The sequence below is a fragment of the Balaenoptera acutorostrata genome, chromosome 20 (assembly GCF_949987535.1).
Source record: "Balaenoptera acutorostrata chromosome 20, mBalAcu1.1, whole genome shotgun sequence".
Classification (NCBI taxonomy): domain Eukaryota; kingdom Metazoa; phylum Chordata; class Mammalia; order Artiodactyla; family Balaenopteridae; genus Balaenoptera; species Balaenoptera acutorostrata.
In genome coordinates this window covers 39,225,137-39,252,541 of record NC_080083.1, presented here as the reverse complement: position 1 = coordinate 39,252,541, position 27,405 = coordinate 39,225,137, and the positions used below count along the sequence as shown (strand labels likewise).

The 27,405-nt window shown below is 54.2% G+C and overlaps 1 protein-coding gene across 1 annotated transcript in view; it reads right to left on the bottom strand.

Annotated features, from left to right (window-relative positions):
- The window catches only part of ABCC3 (ATP binding cassette subfamily C member 3), a 42,691-nt gene extending 17,849 nt beyond the window's left edge, over nt 1-24,842 (bottom strand). Inside the window, exons 1-17 of the mRNA XM_057535671.1 lie at nt 24,796-24,842; nt 13,216-13,392; nt 12,727-12,852; nt 12,382-12,519; nt 11,424-11,549; nt 11,107-11,168; nt 10,282-10,413; nt 8,867-9,058; nt 5,594-5,771; nt 5,337-5,498; nt 4,380-4,472; nt 2,957-3,160; nt 2,706-2,852; nt 2,202-2,289; nt 1,767-1,833; nt 1,410-1,536; nt 1,152-1,328 (exon numbers count right to left, since the gene is read on the bottom strand). Coding sequence (XP_057391654.1) covers nt 1,152-1,328; nt 1,410-1,536; nt 1,767-1,833; nt 2,202-2,289; nt 2,706-2,852; nt 2,957-3,160; nt 4,380-4,472; nt 5,337-5,498; nt 5,594-5,771; nt 8,867-9,058; nt 10,282-10,413; nt 11,107-11,168; nt 11,424-11,549; nt 12,382-12,519; nt 12,727-12,852; nt 13,216-13,392; nt 24,796-24,840 — 2,241 coding nt within the window. The 5' untranslated portion in view covers nt 24,841-24,842. The remainder of the gene's footprint in view (nt 1-1,151; nt 1,329-1,409; nt 1,537-1,766; nt 1,834-2,201; nt 2,290-2,705; nt 2,853-2,956; nt 3,161-4,379; nt 4,473-5,336; nt 5,499-5,593; nt 5,772-8,866; nt 9,059-10,281; nt 10,414-11,106; nt 11,169-11,423; nt 11,550-12,381; nt 12,520-12,726; nt 12,853-13,215; nt 13,393-24,795) is intronic.
- Nucleotides 24,843-27,405: the final 2,563 nt, after the last annotated feature.

The window sequence follows — 27,405 nt, the reverse complement described above, 5'->3', positions numbered from 1 at the left end:
AAAAGAGTTCTGGAGATGGGCTGTACAACAATGTGAATGTACTTAACACTACTGACCTATATAAGTAAAAGGATTTCTAAGTTAAAGATTTATGTTATGTATATTTTGCGACTGTTAAAAATTAACAAATTAATTAAAAAATAAAAACTTTCACTGATGTCCCATGGTTTTTAGGGTAAAGGCCAAAACCTTAATCAAAGTCTTCAAGGCTCTACCTTACCCTGTTTCTTCCACACCCCTTCTAACCTCCAGTCACACCAAACTGCACAGAAATGCCAGTCCACCCACCATCCCTCGGTTCACACCTTCAAAGGCTTTCCGTCACTTGGTAAAAGCCACAGTTCTTACAGTGGTCTCCAAGGCCCAATGTGACCTGGTTGCCTGGACACCTCACTGACCTCATCTCCTCCTTGTCATCCCTGCTCATTCCACTCCATCCACATTGTTCTTCTTGCTGGTCCTTAAATGCCCCAATCACACTCCTGCCTCAGGGCCTTTGCACTTACTGCTCTCTCTGCCTCAAATGTCCCAGACAGGGCTTCATGTTCGAAGATACGGACCACTCCCTCACTTTGGTCAAGTCTCCGATTCTCAGTGAGGTTTTCCCAAAGCACACTAAGAATACAACCCTGCACATATTCCTATATCCCTTCCCTGTTTCATTCTTTCCCCTTAGCATTTATCTAATATTATATATTTTACTGATTTATCTTGCTATCATCTCTTTCCCCCAGTAGAATGTAAGCTATATGAAGGCAGAGATTTTAGTCTGGTGTATTTACTACTGCATAATATTGCCTGGCATATAGTAGGTATGTAATAAAATCTGATGAATGATGAGAGCTTCTTCCTTAGCTATTAAGATTCAGCTCAAAAGTGATGCTTTTCCTTATGCAGACTACCCCCGTTACTGCCTTCCAGTACCCTGCACAGGCCTTCAGCCTGGCCCCCAGGACATTCTACAGCCCCTACCTGTTTACAAGTCAGTTTCCCGCAGTAATAGTTCTGTTTCACCAGTGCCTAGCACACAGCTAGGCATGATACTACATGAATGTGTGAATGAATGAATGAATGCATATCTGGACCTGGGCTGGATTGAGGTGGGCAGCTGTATGTGCTAGCTCCCCAGAGGATGAAAGAGGAGGCTGTACCTTCTCTCCGATCTCTGTCTTGCTCCCACCAGGCAGCACCTCCAGGTCAGCTAGCAGGGCACAGGCCTCCAGAGCCTGTCGGTAACGCTTGGGGTCCAGGGCTTGGCCAAACAGCACATTTTCCTGAAGAGTGCAGTTCTGGATCCACGCCTGCTGGGGCACGTAGGCCACGGAGCCCTGGCCAAAGGAGAAGGTTACCTCGGGGTTTGCCCAAGGCCTGGCCAAGCTTCCCTTCCCAGGAGTCCCTGCCCCTCTCACCTTCATATACACCTTGCCTTCCAGCTTCTCCATCTCTCCCAGCAGGGCAGACAACAGGGAGGACTTCCCACAACCCACAGGCCCCACCACAGCCACGAGTGCCCCTTTTGGCACCTGGATATCTAGGCTGGGGGCAAGAAGACAAGTAGCCCAGTCAGAGGAGGAATCAGGGTTTTGGTCCCCCACCTTCCACCTGGAGACCCAAGCCCTCCTCCCTTTCAGACACCACCCTGGCAAGCTGAGGCTCTTCCTGCTTCTCAGGCCAAAGACTGAAGCGTGAGAGTGGGGTTGGGTTCCACTATTGATCTGACCTTTGGCTCACTTTAGGCAGCTGAGAAGGGAAGGGGAAGCTGGTACCTGTGCAGGGTGGGTGGTAGGTTCTGGGACCAGGTGAAGGTGCCATTGTGTATGGTGACAGTATAGCCTGGGAGGACAGAGGTGTACAGCGTCAGGGGGCCCAGGGCGAGGGGAGGAGGATCCCTGGGTGGGGAGGGGTGTGGGGAGCCCTAGGGGGAGGGCAGGGAATCTTGGGAGGGGGGAGGGAGGGAGACAGGAAGTCCTGGGGAGGAGCGGGGGGAGCCCTAGGGAAGGAAGGTGGTGGGGGAGGCCTGGAGAGGATGACGAGAGGAAAGTAAAGAGCCAGAAGAGGAAGAAGGCGGGCACAGAGTGAGAGCAGATACGAAAAGAGGATGAAGAAAAGGGGGTCCCAAGAGAAAAGTTAAAAGCTTGGAACAGAGAATTTTCTGGAGCAGTGGCTGGGGCAAGGGCAGCCCAGGTAAAGGCTGTCTGGACCTGGGGTGATGGTCTTTCTTTCCACACACTGGGAGTCAAGTTCATCTTGGCTCAGGAAATGCTGGATCCGTTTCAGAGACACACTGGTCTGCATGCAGAAGGGTGCGGGTCAGCCCTGGAAGCTGTGCTTTTCCTGTACCATCTCCTCTTACCCTTGCTGGCCCCCAACTTCCTGGGTGAGGCTGGGCCCCCTGAGGGTCCGGAGGCTGGTGCTAGGGCCCCTCCCATGACTGAGTCTTGGCTGGCTCCCACGGCCAAAGACAGGGTCCAGGTTGGTAAGAGGAGGCTGTCTCCAGAACTTGGGTTTCCAAGGACCTTACCTGACTTCCTCTGACTCCAAATGGCCCCTGACTCTAATGACCTCATTCAACTTGGAACAATTCTTCATAATGCCAAATGGCCCTCCCTCGATTCCAGTAACTCTCCCTGATTATGCCCTGACCCTAAGTGACCCCATCAACCTGCCCGAACTCCAGCAGAACCCCCGGCCCTATCCAGCATTACCTGGGCCAGGTTGCTGATTAACTGGGGCAGCATGTTGAGGGGAATTTTTAAGATGTTGAACAGGGACACGGACACAAAGGCCTTCTCAGCATCCAGCACGTTGTTCTTATCCACGGACACGTACATCCCGAGGGTGGTCAGGGTCACCTGGGCAGTGGTGGGGATGGGTGTCAGGGTGGCGTCTGCAGGGTCCAGAGGCCCAGGCTGGCCAGGCAGGAGGCGGGACGCCGGCCCAGGCGGGGGAGGCTCACCAGGAAGGGGGTGCAGATCCAGATGAAAGTGGACGTGGCATGGAGGTAGGCAGCCTGGCGCATCAGCCGGAGCTCGTCCTGCCGGATGTCCTCCACCTGCTTCAAGAAGCTGGGCTCCCAGGCATACAGCTTCAGCACCTTGATGCCACCCAGGATCTCGCTCATCAGCTTGATGCGTGAGTCCTTGAATTTCATTTGCTCTACCTATGGAGAGTGTGGAAAGTGCGCACCCCGAGCCCCTCCCCAGACCTCTACCCACAGGGGCTCACACCTTCCCTGCACTCACACACATGGCAGCCGGACTGCTCACCGCTCCTCCCTGCCAGCCTGTGCTGCACCCCAGCCTGGACTGCCCGGTCCGACCTACTCTCTTCTCTGCTGCACAAAATCCAGCTCCAACCTCGGTGCCCCATCACTGACCCTCGCAGGCAGCACCCTCTGCCCCTTCTCTGGGTTTCTAAGGCACGTTCTCATAGGGGACCCTGTGCACGTATGTTGCCTCAACTCGATGTGAGCCTGAGGGAATAGATGCCTTATTCCTCTTTGTTCCCCAGTCCCTAACCCAGGGTGCAGCATGCCAAATCAATCTATTCATTCACCCCAATTTATTGAGTGCCTATTATGTGCCAGGCCATGTGCTAGATGTGGAGCAGATAATGATGAACAACTCAAGGTCCTGGCCATCATGAAGCTGACAGTCTTATAGGCGAGGTAGACAGGAAACAAACAACCGCCTGAATAAATGCTTAATAAATTATTACGCATACTCCGATGGGAGTTACAGGATTCTAGGAGAGAATAATGGGGTAGGGACTGGGAAATCAGAGTTTATGCTGGGAGGTGAAGGAAGGGAGGGAACTGGGCAAGGAAGGAAGGGTGAAGCACACTCCAGGGAACAGTATGTATGGTAGCCCAGAGGTATTCAGAGCTTGCTGATTTGGAGAAAAGAAAGGCCATACTGGCTGACACTTGGCCATATCCCAGGGGGTGAGGGCTTGAAAGGTGAGCAGGGGCCTGGTGGGTGGTGGTAGGGAATTTGTCATTTATTCTATGTACAGTGGGAAGCTAGGGAAGACATCAATAAATGTTTGCAGATAAAGGACTGAATGACTGGCTGTTTACACTCATTACAGGGTGGTGGAGAAACTCTCATTAGACCAGAAGAGGCAAGTTTGAATCCCAGCTCTGCCTGATTCTGGATTGCTATCATCTCTCTGGGCCTTGGTTCCTCAGCTGCAAAACGAGAATGTTTCTAAAACCCTCTCAGGGTTGGGGGCTAGAGTAAGCTAAGGTCTGTGAAAGTGGCTTGGAGCCATCCGTACTCAGTGAGCGAGGTAGTGGGTAAGGCCCAGGTTAGTGACTGCCCTCCGCCAGGTACCTGGCCAAGGCCCCAGGCAGGAGCAGCGCAGTTGCTGGCACCCACCTGGAACGCACGCATTTTCACAGCCACGGCTCCATTGAGCGGGATCAGCAAGACCATGAGAGCGACTCCAGCCAGGACAGAGGGACCCAGGTTCTGAGGAGGCACAATAGATACACTAGACAGACGGACAGAGTATATAGACAGAACCCAGCAGACAGAGGCCTATTGACCTGAAATGCAGGGACGGGCAAGAAGCAAAAGATAGTGGTCAGCCAAACAGATGGACGGCAAAAAGCAGACATACAGATAAAGCCGAAATGACGAAAACATCTGCAAAAACAGCCAGCCATCAGATAATGACAAGAGATAGGGACAAACAGGCAGACATAGAAGGGTGTCCAGACACACAGGAAGGCAAATACAGACAGGCAATGACAGTCAGAGTCACACCCACCTTGCCTCCAAGCCCCTCTTCCCTCCCCTGGGTTCTGTGAGAAGGATTATCACACAGGCTAGAAAGACTTGATTGCAGACACCAGCATCCTCACAGTCCCGTCCCCCACTCCTCTGCTGACCCAGAATAACCCTCTCTTGTCCAATCTGAAGGAAGGAGAAGGTCAGAGGAAGGGGGCAGAGATCAGGGTTCAAGAGTCACTTGCCAGGGCTTCCCTGGTGGCGCAGTGGTTAGGAATCCGCCTGCCAATGCAGGGGACATGGGTTCGAGCCCTGGTCCAGGAAGATTCCCACATGCCACAGAGCAACTAAGCTCATGAGCCACAACTACTAGGCCTGCACTCTAGAGCCTGAAAGCCACAACTACTGAAGCCCGTGCGCCTAAAGCGCGTGCACCTAGAGCCTGTGCTCCGCAACAAGAGAAGCCACTGTAATGAGAAGCCCGCGCACCGCAAGGAAGAGTAGCTCCCGCTCGCTGCAACTAGAGAAAGCCTGCGCGCAGCAACGAAGACCAAACAGAGCCAAATAAATAAATTTATTAAAAAAAAAAAAAAGAAGAGTCACCTGCCAGAGGAAGTACACTGCCAGGATGATCTGCAGGGGTGCTGACCACAGCAGGTTGATGAAGGGGACAACATCCATGAAGCGCTGGGCGTCCACTGACATGAGGTTAACAATTTCTCCCACAGTGGACTCACGTTTGACTGAATTGGTGATGACCAGAGCCTGCAGGTGGACAGCGGGGTGATGGACTGGGCCCGCAAGTCTCTCCAAAGCTCCCCAGGGGCCTCCCCAGCCCCCCATGCCCTGCTCCAGCTGACCTTCCTATAGATGACACCTATGATGCCCGTGCGAAACCTCAACCCCATCACAAAGATGCAGTGGTAATACTGGTGTAAGATCAGAGTCTGCATCACGGAGCACACGAACATCAGCCCGGCCACCAGAAAGCCCCACCAGGTGGGGGCCGTGGGGTTTGAAATAAACCTGATCAGGACGCTGCAAGGTGAGGAGAGAGGCATGAGGGTGGGCAGGGCTCCCCCAGTCTGCTCCCTCTACTGTGGCCCTCCCCTTTCCCCTCAGCCTCCACTCTGCACCTGCCTCTGAAACCTCTCAGGTGGAGGCTGCTGGCCCTCCACACCCCCACCCAGACCAGGGGGACTTGGCGCAGAGCTGCCTCAAGCCCTCCATCCTTACTCCTTTCTGCCTCCACCTCCTTTCCTACCTGCCATGGCCCCCCACCACCCACCCCTTTATCACCCTCTGGCCACCTGCCTCACCGGCCTGCCTTTCTTGCCTCCTTGGACCGTGTGGCAGGAAGCAGTGCAACATGTCCATTGATTAGACTTTCCTGCACCTTCTTCTGGGCTGCCGAGGGCTCTGAAGTCCACTGCCTGACCACACAGACTCTCGCCCCTCAAATCCATCCTCTTCAATATCAGCGGTCTCCAACGCTGCCCAGTGACCTTCTCCGGGGCCCTAATCTACTTTCTCTCCCGCAGTCCTTTTCACCTCTTATCCTCTTACCTGTCCTCACTCCCCACCTCTCTCAGCAGCTGCCCACTTAAATCTTCCCATCGAGAACTCCCTGCCAACTGCAAACTTCCCTGCAAACACTTGCCCTCTTCCTTTTGTCCTGCCTCAGGACAGGAGGCGCCCTTTCAACTTTCCACGCCGGGTCCTGCCTCCCAAGCCCTGGATCCCACCTGCCTCCTCAGGAACACGTTTCGTCGTTGGCCCCCTTTCTCCCGGTCTTCAGTATCCTCCTCACCACTGGCAGCTCTGTGCCTTGGCCGACTGACGTGACCAAGTCTCTTCCATGTTAGGACAAACCTCCCCTTGACCCCATGGAGCAACCTCCATAGTCATGGCCAGGCTTCTTCTGCTGTGGGTTGGGTGTAACTCCCCAAAAGACATTTCAAGTCATAACCCCTGGTACCTGTGAATGTGACCTTATTTGGAAACAGGGTCTTTGCAGACATAATCAAGTTAAGATAAGGTCATATTGGAGTAGGGTGGCCCATAATCCAGTGACTGGAGTCTTTATAAGAGAAAAGAGAGGGAGATTTGCACACAGAGACACAGATGCAGACAGACAGACAGACACACACACACACAGGAGGATGCCATGCAAAGATGGAGGCAGAGATTGGAGCGATGAGTCTCCAAGCCTAGGAATGCCAAGGACTGCCAGCACACCAGAACCTGGGAGGCGTAAAACAGATTCTCACTCAGAGCCTCTAGAAGGAACCTACCCACCGACACTTTGATTTCAGACCTCTGGCTTCCAGAACTGTGAAAGAATACATTTCTGTTTTCAGCTACCCAGTCTGTGGTACTCTGTTACCCTAGAAAACTAAAAACCTTTATAGGAAGTTTCTAGACCTCCACTGGCCCCGTCTCCACTGCAGAAACCCTGTTCTCAGGCCCTTCCCCTGTGTCGCAGCCTCTGTTCTTGGCAAAGTCACCAACAAACTCCACGTTGCCTTCCTCAGGCTCTATTTTACTGGTCAACTTGCTTCACTGGAGGCCACGCCTTCCCCCGGAAGGGTTCTCTGTGCCCTGCTCCACAGTCTGGGTTCTTTTCCCAACTTCGCCCCCTCCACGCTAGTCTTCTGCTCACCCATACCTGTCAGAATGCCCTAGGGCTCTGTCTGAGGCCTCTGCACGGGCTCTCTGGGAGAGGTTAGCCACAGATATGGGACCCTGGGCTTCCACCCGATGGCTCTGCAAATGTGATCTCCAGCTAGCTGGGAATATCCCCTTGGGGGCCACCAGCAACTCAGGCCCAAAATGGCCAAGATGCCCCTCCCCACCTTGCCCAGGGCCCAGGTCTCTCTTCCTGCTGAGTTCACGATCTCAGCAAAAGATCCATCATCCTCCAGCTACCCAGGCCAGAACCCGGGTCACCTTTCCCCCCCACCCCACCTCCCTGGCACCAACACTCATTTCCAGAGAGTAGCTCCTGAATCCTGTCTCATTCTTGACCAGGACTTTCCTTGGACCTGGTTGGCCCACTTCCATCTGGCCACCCTGCCCTGCCTCCCCCACACTACTGGCAGGGGATCCTTCCAGAATGCAAACCAGACACCCCTCCCTGGCTTCAAATCTTTCAAGGATTTCCTTAGCTCTCCCTCTCTCCCCTTGTTGTTCTGCCCCTCCCTTTGGTCACCCCTACTCTAGCATTCAGAAGTACCTGGAGTTCCTGAGTCATGCTGTTTCAGGCCTCTGTGACTTTGCACCTTCCCCTCCTTCCTCACCTAGTTAGCCAATTGCCTGTCCTTCCAAACTTGATAACCTCTCTGGCTGGCAAGTGTACCCTGCCCCTTCCCAGGCTGGCTTCCTTGCTCCTCTGGGGGCTTTTCAGACACCTAAGTACACCTCCGCCCACACTGTGCTCTAATAGATTTACACTTTGGTTTCTCCCACAATACTTTAAGACCATATCTTAGTTATCTTTGTATACCTAGTGTCTGGCACAATTCTGGGACCCTGGGGGCTCAAAATATGTTCACTGAATGAATGAATGCACAAATGCATGATTGGAGGGTCAAAGGATTGAGGGCTCAGCTGCTAGCTCCTTTCCATCCCCTCATTTGAGAGCTCTTTCTAGCCCAAGCCACTCACGTGATAGATGGCGGAGCCTATCATCTGGAAAGAGCACCGTAGATGGAGTTCAGAGCCCTGGACTCAAATCCATCTTTACCAGCTGTGTACCCTTGGCCAAGTCACTTCACCTCTCTGAGTTCCTATTTCCTCATTTTTTTAAATTGTTTTTCGTTTTTCTGCTTCCTTGTTTGTAAAACGGGAAAAGGGCACCTCTCTGTAGGATTGTCAGGAGGATTTAAAGAGAGAATGTAGGTTAACGTATACATCAGGGTACCTGGCAGTTGTACTTGGTCCAGATAAGTTGGATGTGAATGGGGAAATGAGGTGCAGAGGCTCTGCCACTTGCCAAAGGTCACACAGAAAGTGGGGATAGCCTCTTCGGTTCCTGGTCTGGCGCTCTTTCCTCTACACGTTGTCCCCGAGGCCGGCCAGCCAGCCAGCCTCTTTTCCCGGGAAGGGCTGCGTGGGAGGGATCATGGACAGACCTGAGCAGCTGTGGGTTGATGAAGGACAGCAGGTCCTGGATCAGCTTGAAGCACATGCTGAGGAGGAAGCTGGAGCCAAAGGTGGCCATCAGGGCCCGCAGGAAGGGGGGCTCCCGGGCCTGCGGCCGGCCCCCCAGCAGCACCTCACCCTCGCTGGACAGTCTCTTCCCAGAAGCCTCCGCAGCCTGGTGTCTGGTCCGGGGAGGAAGGAGCAGTGGGTAGGAATGGGCACATGGGCCCCGTGAAGCCAAGGGCCACCGGGGCTGGCGAGGAGCAGGTAGGAGGGAGAGCTGCTTTCTTGGCTCTCAGAACTGGGAGGGGGAAGGACAGTGAGACTTTCCAGCTGAGAATCCCCAAGTGCCTTCAGGTGCTAGAGGATATATGAAGGGGTGCCTTAACTGCTCCTCAAGGACTATACACCCAGTAATTCCCAACCTGTGGCCCTCTCCATGCCTCCCCAGGGCTGGCTCCAGGGAGGACGCTGACAAGAAGGGAGACATGGGCAGGGCTGGCTAGTGGTCTAGTCACTGGCAAGCTGAGCAGGGAGGGAGTGGAGGTGGCATGGAGGGACAGAGAGGGGGTGCAGCAGGCAGACTGGGGGCCATTAGGTCTTCCAGAGGCTCCAAGCCATGAGCCCAAGACACTGCTGACCAAGTCCATGTCCCTGGTTCCTTCACAGCCAGTCGGCCATCAGAGGCTCAGGGGGAACCAGCATGGGATTTCTGGGCCCCAGGTTGTGGGAGGAAGGGGTTTCGGTCCTGGGGGGACGGGGGGTGAAGAAGGAGGACTCAGAGCCTCAGCTTTCTCAGCTGGGTAGTCGGTCAGAGACAGGCTGCCAGTGGGCAGGCCCTTAGCCAGAGGGTCATCTCTTCCAGCCCCTGCCTCCACGCAGGAAGCAAGATTGAGAGGGGGCGCTGGCCTCAACCTTCCTCCCCCGGCCCCTTCCCCTCCTGAGGGAAGTCCCTGGAATCTACCCTTCAAGTCAGGCAGGGCAGTGCAGTGGTGAGTGCTGTGGGCCCAGACGGCTGGGTGTGGATTCTGGCTTTGCCACCACCAACTAGGGGACCTTGGGTGCATCATCAAACCTCTGTGCCTCAGTGACCTCATCTGGAACACAAAGGCAATAGAACCTGCACAGTAGCTGTCGGAGATTAACCGAGTTAGTCTGCACGATAAGGACAATGCCTGGGACAGAGTAAGTGCTACGAAAGTGTCAGCCATTCTCCAGCATCAGTAGCGTTGGGAGAGCTGACCCAGGCCTGAGCTGCCCACCCCAGGACCACCTGCACCTGCTCTTCTCCCCACGCCCAGCCGTGTGATCTCCTGGGTCTACCAGCCTCGCCTGCAGGAGACCTGGGCTGTATGGAGGGGTGGGGGTGGGGGGGCGTGGGGACGGGGGAGGAGGGGGGCCTCACCGCGCTGCCTGCTCTCGCTGCTTCTTCCTCTCTTGCAGCAGCCTCTGCACCACCACGTGGGAGCGGTCCTCCTTGTTCAGGCACCAGAGGTCCCACTCCTCCAAGGGCCGCCGGTAGCCGAGGATGGCCAACCTGGAGCGGACGGGCAGCACCACCCTGGGTCAGAGTTCAGCAGCCTGGGGACAAGGGTCTCCAGAGAGGAGGATGTCCCCAGGGAGCTGTGGCCAAGGAAAGTGTTCCTTTATTCCCACAGTGAGCAGGATGGGCGTCAATGCCTCCCACCCCAAGTTCCTACTTCCAGCCCTTTCTCACTCCTTCCCAGATGCCCCATGGACTCCTGGGCCCTGATGACAAAATCCATGCTGGCTGCGGCCCTGGGGGACGACAAGGCCTGCTGGATGGAGGCCCAGCCCGAGGACCCTCCTCAGTACAATATGGTTAATGAGCTGTCACCCAGGTCACAGACACAATCCTCCTGCTCTAGCTGCTCTGAGGGGCGCCCAAGGAAATGGCAGCTGCAAGCTTATCCCTGACCAAATAGCTGGGAACTAATTATGGTCTCCCTCTAGGACCCTAGGCCTGTCCCCAAGGCCTGCCAGACACAGGTCTGGCCTGTGCCCTGGGATCAGAACTGGGCCTCTGTACTCAGCCCCCAGCCCAAACAGACAGGTTTCCCCACCCTCGCCTGCCCCATGCCCACTGGGGTTCACAGCTCCTCAGGCCCCTGAACTCCTGGCCTGCTCCCTTTCCTCTTTCTCATCCCCCAACTATCCATCCCCATTCCCCCTCCCCCGGGCCCCCAGGCTTGGGGAAGAGCCAACTCACTTTGTAAACCACCAGAAAGACAGGCGGGAGAGGAAGCCAGCTCCGGCCTCAGGGCAGGGGTTCTAGAAGGTGCAAGAGTGGGGCAGGGGAAATCAGGAGTGCACACCACCCTCTCAAGGCAGAGCAGAGGGAGGAGGGTGCCTCGCTCCTTCCTGCTCCTAGGAAGCACTCCTGCTCAGTGCGCAAGCCCTAGTTTGCACACTGTGGAGGTGACATGAAGACGGAATGAACTGGAAGGGATGGGGGATGCTGGTGAGGGCGGGGCTGAGGAGTGGGCTGTTGCACCCCCACTACCACCCACCTCCATTAAGACTCACGGGGTCGATATTCTTGGGGGAGAAAAACGGTGGCTTCTCCCTGAAGCAGGAGAGGATGAGGGCAGAGAGCACCAGGGCAAAGTAGATATAGAAGGTGGTGAAGCGGAAGGGGTCTGAGATCTTGCCCTGGGGGAGAAAGGAGAGCAGCATCAGAGCTTGGGAAGCCCTGGGCCTGCAGTCCTTGCCCCAAGGAGTCCTTTGGGGCACCAGACCCCTCTGGGGTAGAAGTCAGCAAAAGTGGGTACCTGGGTCCCCCTGCCCAGAGGCTTCTGAGAGATGGGAAAGGTTACAGGGGGTCCACTGTTCTGTGGAGACTTGCCCTGCTCATCTACATCACCTTGTCTAACCCTCCCTAACAGGTAGGAAATCTTATGATACTCAGTTTGCAATTGAGGAAATGAGACTCTTGGTTCAGGAATTTGCCCAAGATCACAAAGAGTAAGTGGGTTGTTCCCAGCCTGTGCTCTTATGAATATCCTTGATTGCCTCCTCTTGAGATGGAGAAATAGGGAGACACTAGATTGATCCCCAGTGTTCCAACCACCCCTGCCCACCACTGAAGATCAAGAGGAAGGCCAGGAACTGAGGGAGGTGGGGAAAAAGGGGAGAACAAGACAACAGGATTCCAGGAAAGCCAGAACTGTTCATGTCTGCACACCTGCTCTCACTGAACAGACATTGCACTTGGTGGTAGCTGCTACGTTCCCACGAACAGCCAACAGTGGCCGCATCTTGCTGCATTCCCCTGGGTTACACTGGTCCTCACCCCGCTCACCAGTCTGCTTCTCAGCAGAGATGCAACAAGTAGGGAATGACACAAAAAGGACTGAACAGCAGAGGAGGTTCTGGGAGCTGGGGAGGGGCAGAAGGGAGGAGCCTGGGACCCAGCAGTGACCTAGAGCTCTGGGGACAATCCCTAGACAGCACTGGACCTGGCAGTTTCCTCTCTTCCGCTTACCTGTGCCAAAGCTGAAAGGATCTTGGAACGGAAGGGGATGATGCCACAGACCACACACAGGAACCAGAAGATGATGAGGACCCCCGAAGACCGAACCCCCTGCAGCCGCTCATACTGGATCAGCAGGGTGGCCAGCAGCTGTGCAGGGAGGGCGGGAGAGGCTGGGCCAGAGCACACACATCTGGACCTGCCTCCATTCCTCCCCATGCCACATGGCCAGATGTTTCTGGGGTTACCCACTCCTAAGGTGTCCAGCCTTCTCCTCAGAGCCCATGGTTCCCCCACCACAATCCCACAACCCACTGGAGATCCTCCCCAATCCAGATTCCCTGGTCCCACACTGACCATGGTGACCCCCACCACCAAGGGGGTGACAAAGAAGATGGGGGCAGGGGCCCAACCGTGGACCAGGCCATGGAAGGAGTAGAAGAGGTCAGTCCAGGAGACGCACCACAGCAGGACGCCCAAGGCCTATGAACAGGGCATATGTTAGGGACTCCATTCCCAAAGAAAGGGATGGTCCCCACTGGGGAGGAGCCTTTGCTCCTGAAACCAACAGACCTGCCCAGGCTTGCCCCCAAGGGCTGGGCTGGGCACTGGCCAGAAGCTTCTGCAGGGTGGGGAGAGCGTTGCTGGAGAACTTGACTGAACTTCCCCAAGCAGAGATTATCTCACTGGGCTGCAGACCCAGCTGGCAGGCTGCCACGGCCCTGAGCACAGGGAGGGTGAGGCTGGGGAACCCAGACCAGTCACTGAGGGTGGGGAAAGGGACCCATTAAAAGGAGAATCTCCTAGGTCCTGGTCCCACCCGCAGGAGAGCCCTGAGCCCCTGACCGTCTTGAGCCTGGAGAGGCGAGAGAGAACAATGTAGCCTTGGTGGCGGTGCTGCAGGCAGAACAGGTAGCAGGGCAGGGCGGCCCACAGGTAGATGCAGGGGACCCAGGCCAGCACGGAGTTCTGGAAGCAGGGAGTGAAGTCCGGGTTGTCTGTGTGCACAGACAGATTGGAGTCCTGGGGACAAAGAAAAGAATTCAGGGGCAGCCTTGTGCAGCTCTGGGCTCACGCTCCAGGGAGGGGGCTGGGCCAGAGAGCTGCCATGCGCTCTGGGGGTCAGAAGGTGTGTGAACATGAAAGTCTAAGTGTGCAAACCAGCAGGCATTGTCCCGAGTGTGAGCTCTTCCAGGAGGCTAGGGGCGCTCCATTTCCTCATATTTTCTCTCTGTCTCTCTAATTGATGTTTAATTTAAGTACAATAAACTGCACCCATTTGAAGTGCACAATCCAATGAGTGACAGTTGTACACACCTGCAAAACTGCTACCACAATAAAGATATAGAATAATCCACCATTCCACGAGTTCCTTTGTGCCCCTCTGCAGCCCATCCCTCCCGGGCAAACACTGATCTGCTTTCTGTCGTTTTAGATTTCTGCTCTTTTATTTTAAATTAATTTTTAATTTTATCAAAGCAATATATGCACATGGTTGAAGAGTCCACTTTCTCTCTAAAACTCTCCCAGGGAAGGGATAGGGAGCCTCTCTGAGCTTTAGTTGCCTCTCCTTTAAAATGAGGGAGGCCATCCCTGCCCCACCTACCTCCTCAGTGGGTGTGAACTCAAAGCAGCAAGGGGATGTGGAGAGAGCTTTGTAAACAAAGCTGGGGTGACCAACCATCCCAGTTTGCATAGAACTGTCCTGGTTCTAGCACTGACAGTCTCGTGTCTTAGGGAACCACTGAGTCCAGACAAGACCGCTTTTTGTCTTTGCACCTAAGAACTTTTCTGGAAAGAGATGGGGGAACACATTCAAACACATATTTTACTAAGATTGTTTCCCTCAAGGCCACCGATGAACTAATCTTTTTTTCCCTTCTTGCAAAGTATTAGACTGTCTCTACAGAAAGCTCATAAAATATAAACAACTAAAAAAAAAAATGGGACTTTCCTGGTGGCGCAGTGGTTAAGAATCCGCCTGCCAATGCAGGGGACACAGGTTCGATCCCTGGTCCAGGAAGATCCCACATGCTGCGGAGCAACAAAGCCCATGCGCCACAACTACTGAGCCTGCGCTCTAGAGCCCACGCGCTGCAACTACTGAGCCCACGTGCTGCAACTACTGAAGCCCGTGTGCCTAGAGCCCGTGCTCCGCAACTAGAGAAGCCACCACAATGAGAAGCCCATGCACCGCAACAAAGAGTAGCCCCTGCTCGCCGCAACTAGAGAAAGCCCGTGCGCAGCTACCAAGACCCAAGGCAGCCAAAAAAAAACCCCAAACCTCACCCACAATCCCATCCACCTAGAGACAACTCTTAACACCAGAAGATAGAACCCTCTACCTTCTAACTGCCAGTTTAAATAATTGTCATTTTTATTTTTGTCAAAGTTATAACATGCACATAATTCTAAAGGTAAATGAAAAGAAAATGGTACCCTGCCTCATCACTCCCCACCCCTAGTTCCACTTTCCAGGGGTAAGTATGTTCAAATATGCTAACTTGTTCTGGTAGCTACTTCTATGTTTTTAAGCAATTTGCTTTTAATATTGTTACATGATCTACCACTATTTGATAATCACTATTTTCTTTTGTTCTGGAAGTTAAAGCTGTACCTCTCTTACATTCTCTCCACTTGAACGTCCTCAACCTTCCAGTGTAGAAACATCACAGGCTTTTGTTAAATAAATATTCACAGTTCACACTTTTTTGACTATATAAATATTGTTCACTACGACTGGCTCTACCCCTTTCAATACCTGTGTGACCTTAGGCAAGACGCTTGACCTTCACCTCTCTGGGTCTTAGTTTCTTCAAGGGTAACACTGAGATGATAACATCTCCCACCAGGCCCCACCCACCTGGCCCCTCAGCCATCAGCCTAGCCCAGGCCCCCACCTCTTCCCGAGCAATTTCCACGGGGTTCTAGTCTCTTCCCTTCCATGCCCTATGGGCCCAGATCCCTGCCCACACTCTCCTGGTCTTCCCCTTCCTCCCTGGTCTTTCCTTCTATGTCTCCTTGCTGGTTCCCCTGCTTGGCACCAGAGTGCCCCGGAACTCAGTCCTTTCCTCTTCTCCATTTCCTTTTACATTTGCACTCACCCCCAGGGCAATCTCTTCCAGTCTCAACTACATGCCAATGACTCCCAAGTTTACCTCTCTACCCCACCACTCTCCAAATCCCCAACTCTAAATCCAACTGCCGACTGGACGTCTCCACTTTACACATCGTACAAGAGCCTACAAGGTCCCCCACAGCGTCCCTTCCCGCCAACCTGTGACCTCTCTCACCGCCTCTCCTACGTCACTCCAGCCAGTGGCCTCATTGCTATTCCTGAACATAACAGGCATGTTCCTGCCTCAGGGTCTTTGCACTGGCTGCTCTGTCTGGAACGTTCCTCCCTTAGACATCCTTAAGTCTCTCTTTCTCATTGAGGCCTAGGCTGACCACCCTGTTTAATATTTCACTTGCACCCTACCCCCAGCATTCCCAATCCACTCCCTTAACCTTTCTCTGCTTTTTCTTTTCCCTATACCTACCACCTTCTAACATGCTACGAAATTTAGAAATTTATTATGTTTTCTCTCATCTCTTTCTGCTGGCATGTGTGTTTCTTGAAGGAAAGAATCTTTATTTCATTTATTGATGTATCCTAAGTACCTAGAGCAGTGCCTGGCACATAGTAGGTGCTCAGCAAAAATTTGCTTAAATAACTCAAATTAAACATTTGTTGAATAAATGAATAAACAAAAGGATAATCTTATACCCTGCCTCTAAACCTTCAGTGGCTTCCTACTGACTAGAAGACAACGTCTAAGCATGGCATTCAAGTCCCACAACTGGCCTTGAACTATCTATCTATCTACCTACCTATCTATCTATCTATGTGAACTATTAAACTATCTATGTGCCTGAGTTATCCCATCTTAAGAAAATATTTCATGGAGTGGTCTGCACACCCTGCTTCCCTTTCCTCAGCCTACCCTCACTCTTTAATCCCATCTGAGTCAGCCCCCTGCCTCCAAAGCACCTGCCCATGGCTGCAAGATTCCGGAAAGGCAGCGTTGTGCCCCTTGCCTCATGGCCCCAGACCTGCAGGGGCTCCTGCTCCTCCTGGAGCCAAGTCCAAGCACCCCTCCTTGCCTTCCCACTGCTCCCGTCCCCCACTGCCAAACTCACGTCACTCTAAATCTGCTCTGAGAGTCTCACTCCTACACCTTCGCTCAGCCTGGTCCCCATTTCTTCCACTTGTCAAGACCCCAACAACTACAGGGAAGGGTGGTGGGCCCGGATGAGGACCCACCTCTCCCATCTCGAGCACCCTTCCTGCTCTGAAGTCAGCATCTAACCACGGAGCCGCCTTCTGGAGTATGTCTTCCACTTGATGACGCTCTGATAAAGGCCTGCTATGAGCCAGGCGGAGGGGGAGACACACTCGGAACAGACCTGTCTCTGCCCCTGGGGAGCGTGAGGTCCAGGGACATGCTTCTTTGGGGCGTTTCACTCAAATCCCGGAGGGCAGAGGTTGTACTGCGTACATCTTGAATTCTAGAGCTCTGTACTCAGTAATCGCTCAAGCAATGCGAGCTAAGGACCAGAAGACTCTTGCTAAGCACTGGGCACTGGGTCACAGAGAGGGGTTATTCTGTAGGCCTGATCAGGCTGTGCCAGGAGAGGGGAGACAGACGCCCTGGCCCATATTGTTTTCCTCTTTAAAACATTTCTTAGCCAAGTATAGTATACTTACAGAAAAAGTACACACAGCTTAAGTATACACCTCAGTGAATTTTCACACACTGAACACGCCTGTGTAACTAGAACTAGAATCAAGAAACAGGACATTGTCAGCCCCCAGAAGCCCCTGTTGTGCCCCCTCCAAGCCACTCCTCATCCCAGGAGAACACTGTTCTGAGTTCCAACAACATGTGATCTGGCCCATGTGGGACCTTCCTACAAAGGAAATCACACATTTCCTGGATCTTTCATGTCTGGCTTCTTCTCTCCGCACTGTGTTTGGGGGTGGCATCCTTGGCGTTGAGTGTGAGTGGGGATTCTCCCTCCCCATTTCTGCACATGGTCCATTGTATGAATGGACCCACGCACTTATCCATTCCACTGTCAAGGGGCAGCTGCACCCTGCTTTAACGCTTGGCAAGCCCGTTAATCCCATCCACTTAGTTGCCATCCAGATAGCTGGCCCAAGGCCACCCCCAACTCTGACCATCTGGTCTTCGGGCCTGGAGTGAACTGCCAACCTCTCTGGGCCCAAGCTGAGCTTCAACTCCTACAGAAAGCATTTCTGGGGTGCCCCAGCCTCCAGCGGGCTTTTCCTTGCTTTATTTTGTATGCTCTCAGCAGCCAGATAGGTGACTATCAGCTGAGAGTGATCAAGACCCCTTATGTTTCAGTAGCATTTTATTATAGCACTTACGTGGTCATTATTCCAAAAGAAAAGACGACGAACAATATTAGGCAGAAGGAAAAGCAGGCTCCACCTGCTCTGGCCACAGGTCCAAGGACACCTGGCAGTTGGGAGCTGGGACAGACACCCAGGCCTCATGGCACCGAGCTGGGGTCTCTCCCACCCTGTGCTGCTTGGACCTGCACCTGTGAATACATCCTCTCCCTACAGCAACGTGAACCCTTCAGGATAGACACTGGGCCCTACTCTTATTCCTCTCCTCTCCTGCCCCACACCTTCCAGCTCCCAGCACAGGACCAGGTATGAGGAGCAGCCCAGATTGACCTTGTGAGTCAAGGTCTGTGTGTTGACAGACAAGGGAGAGTGTGTATAGGTAGACGGGAGCCTGAGTTCAAAGACACAACCAGGAATCACCACTTGCACTGGGTCAGGGTCAGGGTCAGGGCTCTCTGAGGCAGGCAGGGAGTGGTCCCGAGGAGAACGAAACCCTGATGCAGAGGACCCAGTGTGGGCTGCCTCTTTGGAGACTTCATCTCCCTGAACCTCAGTCTCCACACTAATGGGAGTAATGACAGCATCCCAGCCGGCTCCCCGCAGTGGGGGAGAATGAACAGCAAAGCTCCTTGACTCAAATAGGGCAACACTGGAGGAAGCAGGTGACTGAGCAGAGGCTGCCGGGACCTTGTTTTGGTTTCATAAACAAGTTCCACTGTGGCAACAATCAAGAGATCTTGGGAGGACCAGATGATTGCTTTGACCCACAGGGAGATCCGGCCTGGGCTCCTTTCCTTCAGATACGCATGTCCCAGCTGGGCAGAGCCCTCTCCAGGAGACAGTGGGTACCTGTCCTTGCCTGTGTCCTTAGGCTATTTACCTCTGACTGCTTGCTAGGACGACGACAGGACACGTCACGCACAACATGTTCAGAACGGAAATCCTGCCCGTCCCCCCTTCTCCAACCTGCCCACCTTGATGCAGGGCAATGCTTTCCTTCTCCAGGCCGGAATCCTCTGAGTCATCCTTGATTCTTTCTCTTTCTCTCACAGCCCACACCCAACCTTTTAGCAAATCCTGTCCACTCTACCTTCAAATTATTAGGCTGAATGATATAAAAGGGCTATATTCGACTCTTTTTAATCTATAAAAAGGCATCTTCATTTGGATCTCCCTGATATATCCAGGATCCGACTGCTTCTCTTCACCCCACACTCTCACATGGATTGTGGCGTCGTGCCTTCTCTGGCCTCCCTGCTTCCAGGCCTGCCGCTGGCCTAGCAGTCTCCTCCAGCACAGCAGCTGGAGGCAAGTCTTCATGAAACCTAAGCCAGACGTCTTAGTGATGCACCATGTCACTTCTCTGGTTAAAACCTGCCAAGGGCTCCCCATTTCACTCATAGTGAAAGCCAAAGTCTCCAGGGGGCCCTCGACACCCTCATTATCTGCTCCCCTGTCTCTCTGACCTCAGCTTCCCCACTCCCCTCTCTCATCCCACCTGCCTCCTGGCCTCAGTGTGGTCCCCAAATGTCAGGCCTGTGCCTGCCTCAAGGCAGCGGTGCTGTGCCTCGTGCCCTGGTCACCTGCAAGCTTGTGCTCGGACCTCACCTTCTCGTGGAGGTCCACCCTGACCTTCCTAATTAAACCTGGAACTGTAACCCCCATCGTGCTCCTGCATCCCCATCCCTGCTGGCCTGTCCTATTTTCCCCATAGCCCTTATCACTTTCTAGGATAGTATATAATTGAGTTATTTCTTATGTTTATCATTTTTCTGTCCTCTCTCACTGGAATATGTGTTCCGTGAGGGCGGGTTTGTTAGTTCTGCTGACCAGCGTATTCCCCATTGCCTAGAACAGTTCCTAGCACAGACACAGCACTCCTATGCATTTGTTGAACGAACGAAAGAAAGAATGAGTGAACAAATAAATGAAAGTCATCCTCCAAAGCCCACTTCTGCAGCCGTATGCCTAGGAACTCAGGATGCTCTCTCTTTGACACCAATGCACGTCAGGGGCTCTCTGACCCAAACAAGGCTAAGTGTAAACGACATGGTTGGTGGAGGTCATTTCCTGGACCCCATGATACTTCCTGCAATCCCACAGAACCCAATGGGTGACCCCTTCTCAAACCACTGGCCCCCAATTCCCATTCCGAAGAACACCAGTTGGGCTGGGAGCTGAGCCCACAGCCCCTCCCCCACTGCCACTCACACAGTTTCCATGGCAACAACAGCTACCTTAATAATGTGATTAAACAGCTGGATGGGGCTGATAAGGTCTGGCACCCAGAATGGACCACACAGCAGGGGCCCCTTCATAGGCACCAAGACTGAAATCCCTGCAGACCCCAGCAGGGGGCAGGGGGCAGTAAGGACCCCAGAGCTCTCTGCCCCAGCTGGGCCACGGCGCCTTCAGGGACTTCCCAGCCCCTGGGGCCCCAGGCTTGTTGATAGCCTCTGTCACGAGAAGAGTAATGACTTCCTTAATCCTGTGGGGTGGGGAGAAGGGATCAACTGACAAGTTCATTTATCTCAGCAGAAATGGAGGTGCAGAAAGGGCAAGGGGCTGTTCACATGTGCTGTGGCTGAAACTGCGGCTTTTGGAAGGGCCTGGGGGGTGGGGGTGGGGGTGGGGGCCTGGCTCACAGCCTGGCCTGCGCGTCTGCTTCTGAAAGGGGCCTTGCCAGCCAGCAACAGCTTTGCTTATTTGAACACCACTGCGTTCCAAGATTATTATTTAATGTTCACACCAGCTGAGACTCGTGGCTGGAAAGTGACCGGCCCCAGTTCCCATGGGCTGACGCCAGGACTTGAACCCAGGCCCTGTAGCTCCAGAGCCCCAGTCCCCGTTAGGGCTCCAACATGACAGCCCACCTTGGGGAGAGAACACATGTGTCCAGATCACCTGAAACATTAAAAACCTTTCGGCCATACAGCCTGCCCTCAAATCACCTCTTTGCTGCAGTTCTTTTCATAGAGCTCAGGGGAAGGGTTGCCATCACGGGATAACAGACTAGCTGTCGTTCTGGGAGCCACTGGACTAGAAGCCTGAGTATCCAGTTAGAAGGAGAAATCCAAGCCAGGGTTAGGCCCCTGTTAGCACCCACCCCCCCCAGCCCAGCACCACCACCTGGCCCCAGCCCTGGAAACAGGAGCAGCTCCAGGCGGGGGAGGGGAGGGGCCCCGTCACACAGCAGTGGCACGTCCAAGTCTCACCCCGCCTCTCTCGGGATCCTGCTGCACCTGTTGCCCCTGGGACAGCCACACCAGGGAGGGGTGGACACAACTCAGGTGCTCTGATCCTGCCTCCTGGGCGGGTCAGCGGGCAGGCCCCGCTGGGATCTCCCTCCCTGGCTGGCCCCACGCTCCAAGACCATTTCCTGGTCAGGGGACCAGCAGGAGGGCTTGGCAAAGTGCCCTCCCAAATGCCACTTCCTTGACTCACTTCCTTTCCTAAGTCTCCAGCCCTCCAGACCAGGTCCAGGGCAGTCGGGGAGCAGCAGGACTTGGGAGAAGCCAGCCTGGGGCCACAAGGGACAAAATCTTTCTTCCAGAAGCCAGAAGCTCAGAGGCTCAAAGTGGTCTAGCACCAGCTTTGTTGCCCCAGATGGGATGGAGAGAAGGGATTCTAGTGGTCCTGGCCTGGCAGGGAGGACTGCGTTCCTGGTGGGGGTGGGGGTTGGTGTCCAGTAGGCGGAGGGGTGTCTGCCTCCTCTCCACCGGCCTAACCTCAGGGGCCCTGCCTCTGCCAGTTTTTTGGTTAGGACCTTTGGATTTCTAAGCGGCATCAGCCTCCCAGGAACTTCCTGGAGCCATCAGATGAAAGCTAATTCTGCAAACAGGTCAAGACCTCCTGAGGGCAAACAGCCCCAGGCCCTTCCTCTGTGAACTCTCTTCACCACTGGTGCTGCCCAACTCCACTGCGCAGAACGGAGTAATCCTCCAGGCAGGGGGCAATGAGGTGCAGCAAAGGGACACTTCCACCTTCTTTGTTCCAGAGGCATCTCTGGCTCCAAGATGGCTGGGCTGTTTGATCACAGTTCATTCTCTTGGAATTTATTTCCCATGAAACTCCCAAGCATGATCAGAGATGTTGGTAATCCACCCCAAAGTGGGTAGACGTAAGAGAGAGAGTCAAAGGAAGGATGAGTCACTCACTCAGTACACAGTATGTGTGAGTGCGTGATGTGTGTGCGCATGTCCGGGGGTCCCCTGGGTCTCCTACCCTCACATTTAGCTGGGGCTGAGGTGGATGGATTTAGCCACAAATTCTCCAGCAAACAGCTGAAATGGGAGCCCATGGCCCAACAGCCATGCCAGCCCCTTTCTTGTAGGTCTTCCCAAATCTAACACCTCCTTCTAACCTCATATCTCTTTCTCTTTCTTCCTCTTCCCAGGAATATCATGACCTGTCACCAACAGAGAGTTTTAAGTTCTCAAATCATTTCACATTCCCTATCTTATTTGATCTCCACAACAGTCTTGTGAGGCAGTTAAGAGATGGGTTACTTCCCCATTTCACAGGTGGAAAAACTGAGGCTGTACAGATAAGCTAGCAAAAAAGGCTTGGTAGAGTAAACGAGTGGCCCAGAGGGGCCTGAATCATGTCCCCCTCCCCCACCTTTTCACCCTTGGCTCAGGTATCTCCTGGCTTCCCTGAACTACTTCCAACAAGGTGGGTCACCCACAGGCCCCTAAGATAAAAGGTTCAGGGACAAGTATACCTGAATAATATACAATGAAAATGAGATGCAAACTAGCACAGCACCAATGAATAGCCCTGAACTCCAGGTCTTTGGGGTAACTGAGCTAGAGCTAAAGTTATAGCTCCAGCCTCTGGGCTTCAGACCCTGCCTCCCTTGTCTCAGCTCTGCAAACCCTCAGAGGATGAGCTGGGAACTTTCCTGGTTTCTTCCCACTCCACCTCCAGTCACCAGCCACACTGGGTACAGCCTGGAACAGCTTTCAGGAGCCAAGAAGATAACGTGGAAGATGGAAGGTGTTTAGACGTTGAGGTCGGGAAGAGGAGTGGTCAGTTCCCTTGTCATTTGAGGTATCCTCGTAGAGACCTCCAGGGAGTCATCCCTTGGACCTAACATAGCTGAGCTTCCCATGGACCCTGAGGTTCTCAGAGGAGGTACACACAGCTCATGAGCAACAGGAAGTTCAGGGACCGGGAGTCCAGAAGCCCAAATGTTCGCAGTCAGGCACTGGCAAAGTTGGAGCCATACCTCAGGGTCCTGTTTCCCAGTCCAGCACTCCATAGCTGATTGTCATGTGACCTTGACAAGTCCATTCCTTCAGTTTCCCCAGCTCTGTAATGAGGGGCAGGGCCAGCTGCTCCAAGCCCCCAGGCTCTGACACTTGATTCCACAGTATCATGGAAGGGAAGAGCCAAAGGATCTCTAAGCTGAGAATAGGGAGGGAGTCCTGAGTTCCCCAACTCCTGGTCCCTTGAAGCCTGTCCCTGGACAGTCCTAAGCTCTCAGGGTTAACTGTCCACCCAGGAACAGGGGGCCCTTGCACTTGAGGCTTGGGCACATCTGCCCCCTTAATTTACAAGTCCTGCGCCTGGCCACCTCAGACACCGTGACCATGCTATAGCCACATCAGCCAGGCTCAAGTGGCAGTGAGAGGAAGTCTACCCTTGAGCCAAAGGGGCAAACTCTGGATGCTGGCAACACGCGACCACGCCAGGCTGGATGACAGACAGGGTTCCTGTGGCAAGAAGGGCAGCCGCAGAGAAGCTGCACCATCTCTGATTAACCATTTAGTGACCCAGAGAATAACACAGATCCCCAAAGATATTTTTTACAGGTGTTCCATTGCCCCACATTTCAAAAATCCATGTAACCCCCCTCAGTCCAGCCCAAACGCAGCCCAAGAGTGGAGTTCCTGACTGTATACACACACTTGGCACACATGGGCACACACATGGGCACACACATGCACACACACACAAAGCACCCACCCATGGGTAACACACACTGGGCACACACAACACCAAGCACATATGTACAGATACTTGAAATGGCAAAAAGATTTAGAGATTGGGATTCTGAGGCCCTGGATTTGAGACCAGCCTATGCTGGGCAGCCCCCTGATGATCGCCGACAAGCCCCTTGAATCTGAGCTCATCTGTAAAATGGAGATACACCACCACTCGCCTCCCAGAGCTGCAGTGATGATCAAGGGAGCTGCTGTGAGTAGATTTGGAAAGCTGTAAGAAAGCTCTTGGGCTGTCTACATGGACTGCACTTAACTATGCTGCGGGTCTGGAGTCAGCAGCCTGAAAAGCAGCCTGATGTCTTAGAAAGGGATTTGGTGCCTGAGTGAAAAGGCCTGCTTTTCTATCCCAGCTCTGCGTTCCTCTAACTGGCTGACATTGAGCAAGTCTCTAGGCCTCCCCTTCCCCATCTGTAAAAGGAGAGGGTGGGACCAGGAAATCCTGCTATCCTATACCTGTAAGGGCCTGCCTCCAGGTGAGGTCGGCCTCTCCCTCCTGAGGCCGGTGCAGTGAGGATCACCTCCTCTCTGGTGGCTCTTGCCCAGAGCAAAGAAGGAAGCTTTCCCAAGAAGGCAGGAACCGTTTAAGAAGAGGGAAGCCCAGTGGAGCCAAGCTCCCAAAGCACCTGGTTGACCGGCTGTGGGAGTGGGTATCCAAGCCCTAGTCTATGGGGCAGGCGCTGAAGTGTCATCAGGATCTAGTAATGGGGAAATGCCACTTCTGCACCCTGCGGTCAGCCCCAGAGAGGGACTGGGGTGAGGTGGCAAGTGCGGGCACTTTCTGAATTCAGGATGCTACCCACCGAGCCCTCGAGGAGCCTAGTACTTGGCTTTCCCAGGCTCTCCCATGTGTCTGGGGAGGACAGGGCAGGTCCTGAAGGCCACTAGGGACCTGGCTCTGGGCGGCGCCACCAGGCCCCCTCCTGGCATCACATCGCCCCCTCCCCGGGGCTGCCTAAGGGCTCGCCGGTGCGCGCCCTCGGTCCCGGGACACCTCCTTACCCAGAACTTGGAGCCGAGCTCCCCGGAGCCGCACAGAGCGTCCATGGGGCCGGAGCTCGGCTGCGAGGACGGCGAGCACGGTCTCTACCAGCCCGGGACAGACCTAGCGCCCGCCCAGAGCCGCCTCCAGCCCCGCGCTCCGCCCCCGCCCGCCCCTCCAAGCCCTTCCCCCAGGCCCTTTGGGTCGAATTGAGACAGCGCCTCTAAGAAACTGCGGCTCCCGGAGGGATTTTGGGACAGTGGCGGCGGGCCATTGACACAGTGACAAGCCCTTCGGGTGGCCACTGGGCCGCACCGGAGAGATGCCCCAGAAAGATGAGGCTGATAGGGCTGGAGCAGGGTCTGTTTCCAAGGGACACACACCCCCTCCCACAACGCACGACTCTGCGGAGAGGTTGGGGGGTGGGGAGAGGTGGGCCCCCAGGAGTCAAGGGACATGAAAAGGGACTTAGCAAGACTCCCTCCGTCAATAAATCCTTGTCACGTTCATCTCTGAATGTCAGTCTCCTCATCTGTGAAATGGGAAGATCTGTGTGCCCAGACAATCCAGAGGCTACCTCTGCCCCACAAGTTGTCCGGGAACTGGCAGACACCAACACAGAAAGTGCACGTGTGTGTGTGTGTGTGTGTGTGTGTGTGTGTGTACACCTAAGGAGAGAGGGATGGGAGGGGGTCCCAACGTCATCCAGATGGTGGCTTCCCATGATTCTCTTAAGTTGCTGCCTGCCTGTGGTTCTGTCCCTCCCTGATTTTGCACCTGCTGCTTCAGCACCACTCTCTGCCTCCACTGTCATATCTGGAAAACAAGGATGATCATAGTACCTATGTCACAGGGTTACTCTGAGGATTAAATGGGAAAGGTACGTAAAGCATCAAGCACATCTCCTGGCACATTTAGTAGGCAACCACCTTATGTTAGTTTCCTCCACTTCAGCCTGGTAAGGGTGGGGGATGGGCAGGTGAGGCCCCGGGAAAGGCGCCACATTAGCACATTCCTCCTGAGACCGAGTCTCCACATTCCGCATCAGTAATATGGCTTTGGGGTCAATGGCCTCCTTCTCCTGCTTGCCACAGCTTGGCCATGCTGGGACCGCTCCCTCCCTCCCTCCCTCCATTTTCCACTCCCCCAGTCATCCTCTCTTCCCTAACGGGATCCCAGAAGCCAATTCACCACCCCTGTTGGGGTTGAGAAGGAATCCGCCGTTCCTCCAGCACCTCTTCCCCTGGCCCATCTCTCCTCTGCCCTTGCCTCCCAACCTTGTTCTTGCCTGTAGGGTCTGCCCAGGTGATCCCTTCCCTGCCCTTGTTCTTAAAACAATGCGTTTTCCTGCTTGCCTGCTCAGCAGCAGGTGTGGTTGGGTGCCAGTAAGACAGCACAGAAGCAGCAGCCATCTCCTATCCCTCTGGGCAGGCAGGAAGTCACCAGAAGGAAGTCTCTTCAGCCATGGGCTATCAGAACAGAGATCTGAGCCCGGCATGAGGTGGGGGTGGGAGCAGGGTGGACAAGCCTCTCCCTTCCCCAGGCAGCGGACTGGGGGCTTCTCCCCCACCTCTGGCAAGTCCTCTCAGCCCTTTGTCTCCCCCCGCCCTCCACTCACCCAGTCTCCCAGCCCCCTCCGTCTCTGAGCCAGACTCTATAGAGCTTTCACACTCTTGTAGCAGTGTATCTTGGGTTATATTTAGTTGTGAAGAATCTGTCTTCTCTGCCAGTCTGTGAAGTTCCTGAGGGCAGGGATTGACTGAGTCACCTCCAACACCCCTCCACACTTTGGGCAGAACCTTTAGTATACTGTGTGACAAGCCCCTTGATGTCCCTGGGACTCATTTTCTTGAGCAACTTGGACAAGATGCCATCTAAGGTCTCTTCCCGCCCTGCTGATCTAGGCTTCTATGGGGAGCAGCTGGGAATCCTCCACTAACCCTTCCTCCAGTCTGGGGCTAGGACGCTTGGGTCCTGTCTTCAGCATTGTGGCTGCAGCACCATCCTCTTTGGCCCCAGCCTTCTCATCTTGCTACTGGAGAGCCATTCCCAAGCCTGCGACATTGGGTGGGAACCTCCGAGATCGTGGTGGGAGACCTGGCAATCCTTGCCTCCTCCCGTCTCATCTCTCTTGAAGCATTCATTGGGAGTTTGCCCTTCCTGGCCCCTCGCGGAATGTGGCCCTTTTCACACAGCCGTTGAATAACAACTACGATATTCCTAGGACATTATGGTTTGGGTCGTTCTCACCAGAGCAAGAGAAGTGAGGCCCTTAGTTGTCTTATCCTGGCAGAGGCAGGATGAGCTCCATGTCTTCTGAAGGCTGGGCTATTTCCATGCATCCTCTGGACAGGATGCATTTCCTGTATCCTTAGCTGTTGCACTCACGCCCCGCCCTTCTCAAGACTGCTTGGCTACTCTCCTCCCTGTGCCTCACCTCCCTTTCTGCACCTGACAAACTCTACTCATTCTTGAAGATTTTACTCAAACCCCCCTCCCCCAAGCCTTACTTGAACCTCCCCCACCCCAATCCTGGGCTAGGGGCCCTTCCTCTGCACAGCCCTCCCTTCCTCCCTGTACTCTGTCACTGATTGTCTTGCTTATCTCCCCCCAAAACTGCAAACATCTTA